Consider the following 5,007-nt stretch of genomic DNA (forward strand, 5'->3'; position numbering starts at 1 on the left):
AACATGAGCCAGCAGTGTGCCCAGGTGTCCAAGAAAACCAACAGCATCCTGGCTTGTGTCAGGAATAGTGTGGCCAGCAGGAGCAGGGAGGTGATTGTCCCCCTGTACTGGGCGCTGGTGAGGCTGCACCTGGAATACTGTGTCCGGTTTTGGGCCCCTCAATACAAGAAAGACATTGAGGTGCTGAAGTGTGTTCAGAGAAGGGCAAGGAAGCGGGTGAAGGGTCTGGAGCACAGGCCTTCTGAGGAGCGGCTGAGGGAACTGGGGTTGTTTAGCCTAGAGAAGAGGAGGCTGAGGGGAGACCTTATCGCTCTCTACAACTACCTGAAAGGAGGTTGTAGTGAGGTGGCTGTTGGTTTCTTCTCCCATGTAGTTAGTGATAGAACGAGAGGAAATGGGCTTAAGCTGCGCCAGGGGAGGTTTAGGTTGGAAATTAGGAAAAATTTCTTCATGGAAAGGGTGGTCAGGCATTGGAACAGGCTGCCCAGAGAGGTGGTGGAGTCACCATCCCTGGAAGTGTTCAAACAACGGGTAGATGTGGCACTTTGGGACATGGTATAGTCTAGTTTACCCTTGATTGGCTTAGAGTAGACTTGGTAGTGTAGGTTACTGGTTGGACTGGATGATCTTAAAGGTCGTTTCCAACCTAAACAATTCTATGATTCTATGATGTCTCTTCACTGACTGTGGGAAGAGTCTGTAGGGTATGTTAGAGCAGGTCCAGAGGAGGGCCACAAAAGTGAACAGGGGGTTGGAACACATCTCCTATGAAGAAAGTCTGAGAGAGGTTGGGGTTGTTGAGCCTGGAGAGGGAAGGGCTCTGGGGAGGCCTTCTTGAGGCCTTTCAGTACTTAAAGGGGGCTTATAAGAAAAAGAGAGAAAGATGTTTTGCCAGGGCCTGTAGTGACAGGACAAGGGCCAATGGCTTTAAATTGAAAGAGGGTAGATTTAGCTTGGGTATAAAGATGAAATATTTTCCAATGAAAGCGGTGAGACCCTGGAAGGTGTTGCCCAGACATGTTGTGGATGCCCCATCATTGGAAGTGTTCAAGGTCAGGTTAGATGGGGCTTTGAGCAAGCTGACCTAATGAGAGATTTCACTGCCCATGGTGCGGGAGTTAGACTAGATGTTCTTTCAGGGTCCCTTCCAACCCAAACCATTCTGTGATTTGATGAATTCTATGTATGGATACATATACTATACAGCTATTTCTATGAATTATGCCGGTAACAAAGATGGCTCTGAGGTTCTTCCCTGCAGGGCAGGGAGTCTGGGTGGAATAAGCTCCTACATGAAGATGTCTGGAATCTGAGCTGGTCCCACAGGGCTGGAAGGACATGTTCCCTGAAGGGATCTTGATCCATTTTATTTACTAAGAGTGAGGTGTAAAGCACAGCACAGAAGTCAGTAGAGAATCCCTCTCCCTCGAGAGCTCATTTGGGCAGCGTGCATGGCAGGAGCGGGGTGAAATGGGAAGCACAGGTTGAGGCAGCTCTGTGCCTGCCTTCTGCACAGCAGAGCCACAGGATCGCTCTTGCTCTGTGCCTGTAAGAAGTGAAGGCGGAGACGAAGCAGCGGAGGGCCACACTGCCAACACTGAAGATAATCACAGCCTTGTTTGCAGAAGTGCCAGCACAAGCCATGGCCAGCACGGCTGGCGGAACACTGAAGAAGTGGCAGATGTGCCTGTGGGCACAGAGAGACAACTGGGAGGTGAGTCTTGTATGCAGAGCAGGAGGCAGGGAACCGGCCAGCCATGTCCCTGCCACCAGCCAGATGCACACAGCCTGATGCAGGATGGCCCCATAGCACAGCGGGTTGCAGGTAGGCAAGCTGTGGCCATAGGACATGACAGTGTAGAGGGAGCAGTGGTCTCTGCCCAGCAGCTGGAAATCCTCCAGCACCCTTGGAAGGAAGAGACCGGAGAAGGGCTTTTGGTCTTCAGTCCTTCTGAAAGAGAGCGGCCTCCTTGTGACCTCACCTTCCTTCCACCCCAGAGCAACACCCTTCTCCTGTGCACCTTGGGGAGTGTCCACAGAGGGAAGGACCACATGGAGGCCAGGCTTGAATGCACCAGAACTTTAATGAGACTGAAGAGGAGACAGACGATTCCTACGAGGCTTGCCTTGAGGGAACCTTGCTGCCACTGCAAACCAAAGCAAACAAAGAAAAGGGAGAGAAAGGCAAGGTCGGTCAGCTATGCTGAAAACAACATCCAAAAGATCAATCCTGTGCCCAGCACCATGTTCTGAGTTCCTCAAGGTGTCTCCCTGGGTTTTTCCCAAGCATCTTTAACAGGGGAGGCACCTTCTGCCACAGTAGCGGTTGGTAATGCAGGAGAGGTCAAAGCCCCCAGAGGAGATAGGCACTCCCTGAGAGCTGAGGATGCTGCCCACAGCAGCAGAGGTGGAGGAGCCCACAACAGTGTTCTGCGGGAAGGAGCTGAGGATGGGTCCGGGCAGGGTCACCACCACAGGAGAGGGCTCAATGACGACGGTGGAGTTCTGGCACTGCCTGACACAGGGCTCGTTGCAGCTGTTGGCCAGTGGGGTCGGGCCGCAGGGCTGGCAGGGCAGGCACGGGCTGTAGCAGGACATGTCTCTGGGCTGGAGATGCACCTGGGAGAGAGGGCGGGGGGAAGCAGAACACAAGGATGGGTGAGAAGCAGCCTGGTTACACAGTGACAAAGGAGGCAAGGTACTACTAAGAAGGGAGCTGGACACTGTGCCAGCAGCCACATGGTCTCCATTGCCCTACAAAGAGCAGCCTGGCCCAGGGACACTCTCTCCTAATTCATGAGCCAAAAGCCCCCGCAGCCACATCCCAGCCTCTCTCTAACCAGACCTTCTCCCCACTTCTGCTCCTGTGGCAAGATGCTCCAAGCCCCAGCAAAGCACAGAGCCAATATCAGCTGAGAGGTCCATCAGGGAGAGATCTCAGTTTGGAAGAGGAGGAGAAGGGGCTTCAGACTCACCTGGTTGCCAAGCAGAAGGAGGCAAGAGAAGTGGATGAGAGAGCAGGCACTTGCGCTGCCTTTTATACCTGCCCTTCATTGCCGCAGGACCAGAGGCACCCGCGGCAGAGGTAGCAATTCTCGGACAAGCTCATCTTGAATGCAAACCAGCGCAGCTAATGACATGGGCTGTGCTTTGGTTTCCTGCACTGATGCCTTTTCATTTCCAGATTTGTGCCATGCCCATTTCCCAATGAAGGCTTCTTCTGAGCCCTCGGATGAGAGGCCCCAGCATTTGTAGGACAGGAATGCAGCAGTGCTGGCAGAAGTCTCAGCTCAGGTGCTGGATGAGTCCAGGGCAGGCAAGTGACGTCAGCCTGGGTCACTGTGGTGGGGCTGTTTGCAGTGGTGTTCTGAGGAAGAAGGTCCAGCCACCCTCAGCTGAACACCATGGGCTCCCATGCATGAGGACGTCCTATGTCCTTATCTTTCCCTCCCTCCTCACATCACCCCAATGCTCACTTGTTGTTGCCTCCCCAGGTGTGTGCGTTGTGCTCCTAGGTTTTGACCCCATCCTGCCTAACACTGCCCTCAGGAAAAAATTCTGACCTGTTTTGACTCAGTCCCTCTCTGTGCAGTCTGTGAGCACACAGGTGATGCCATGGGCATGCCTGGGGCCTTGTCCTTGCCCACAATGCTCTAGCATTGCCACAGTTGTCCCCAGGTGTCCTCAGCAGAGTCCTGAGGGTTGGTTGTGTTCCTATGGGTGTTCCTGTCTTGTGTGCTTTTGTGTGCAGCTGTGTTTGCATGGATGGACATGGGAGCACAAATTTGTGCATGATTCCATGCAGGTGTGCGTGAGCCTGTGTGTTTGTGTGTTTACTTGCTGGAAGGAAGCTAGATTCCTAGCTGGTGGCAAACCTCATTGCTTTCTCCTGAGGTAACAGGTACTGTGGGCAAGGAAAAGGCAGCGGATGCATGCACCTAGAGTTTAGGAAGACCTTTGACAGCCTCTCTCGTACCTCCTTTATGATCAAACTGGAGATGAATGGATTCATGAAGATGCTGATAAGGTGGGTGCAACATTGGCTGGACTATCAGGCTCAAAGAGTAGTGCAAAGCCCAGCTACAAGACACTTAGTAGGACCAATACTCTTGAACATTTTCATGAACACCAGGAATAATGGGAAGGATGGCACTTCCTGCAAGTTTGGGGATAACACCCAACCACAGGAAACACACACTACACTCATCTCTGTTAGCCAACTTGTTCCCAGCAGGTCCAGGAAGTACCTGTTTGAAAGGAAAGAGAGGAGATGGAGTAGGCCCTGGAAGTGCTTTGTGGCAGGAGTAGAGGCAATGAACAGCTGCTGGAACATGGGGAGTTCTGATTAAGAAACAGGCTAAACAGGCAGCTGAAGGGAGGCTCTGCAGCCTGCTCCTTCCTTCCCCTGGGCAGGAAATGCGTGGCTGCTCTTTGCAGCCCCTGCGGTGGCAGGCAGCTCTGGGAAGCTGGTGCATGTGGCGGGTGAGGGCCCTGCAGCTGCCGCAGGCTGGAGCGGGCACTGGGCAGGCTTGTTGTTGGTGGGAGAGGACGGGCAGAGTGGGCTTCCAGGAGACAAAGTTGTGCCCGTGCAGAGCCGCTGAGCACTGGGAGCCCGGGCGAGCCCCCGAGCGGCGCCGGCGCAGGGCTTCAGCCCAGGGGCGGAGCTGGCGGCGGCGGCGAGGAGAGGAGAGGAGAGGAGAGGAGAGGAGAGGAGAGGAGAGGAGAGGAGAGGAGAGGAGAGGAGAGGAGAGGAGAGGAGAGGAGAGGAGAGGAGAGGAGAGGAGAGGAGAGGAGAGGAGAGGAGAGGAGAGGAGAGGAGAGGAGAGGAGAGGAGAGGAGAGGAGAGGAGAGGAGAGGAGAGGAGAGGAGAGGAGAGGAGAGGAGAGGAGAGGAGAGGAGAGGAGGCGGCGCGGCCGGAGCAGAGAGCCGGGGCTGGCGGCGGGCAGCGAGGCGCGGGCGGCGGAGCGGCGGGATGCGGCGGTGCCGGGGCGCAGGGCTGGCGGGGCT

At 54.8% G+C, this 5,007-nt stretch overlaps 1 protein-coding gene across 1 annotated transcript; it reads right to left on the reverse strand.

Annotated features, from left to right (window-relative positions):
- Positions 1-2,292: 2,292 nt before the first annotated feature.
- On the reverse strand, positions 2,293-3,054 carry LOC142595205 (feather keratin Cos1-1/Cos1-3/Cos2-1-like). The gene is made up of 2 exons (XM_075722872.1): positions 2,976-3,054; positions 2,293-2,600 (listed from the first exon to the last, which is right to left on the reverse strand). The coding sequence occupies exons 1-2, from the start codon at positions 3,052-3,054 to the stop codon at positions 2,293-2,295; spliced, it is 387 nt and encodes a 128-aa protein (XP_075578987.1).
- Between the last annotated feature and the right edge of the window lie 1,953 nt (positions 3,055-5,007).

Source organism: Pelecanus crispus, chromosome 18 (assembly GCF_030463565.1).
Source record: "Pelecanus crispus isolate bPelCri1 chromosome 18, bPelCri1.pri, whole genome shotgun sequence".
Taxonomy (NCBI): Eukaryota; Metazoa; Chordata; class Aves; order Pelecaniformes; family Pelecanidae; genus Pelecanus; species Pelecanus crispus.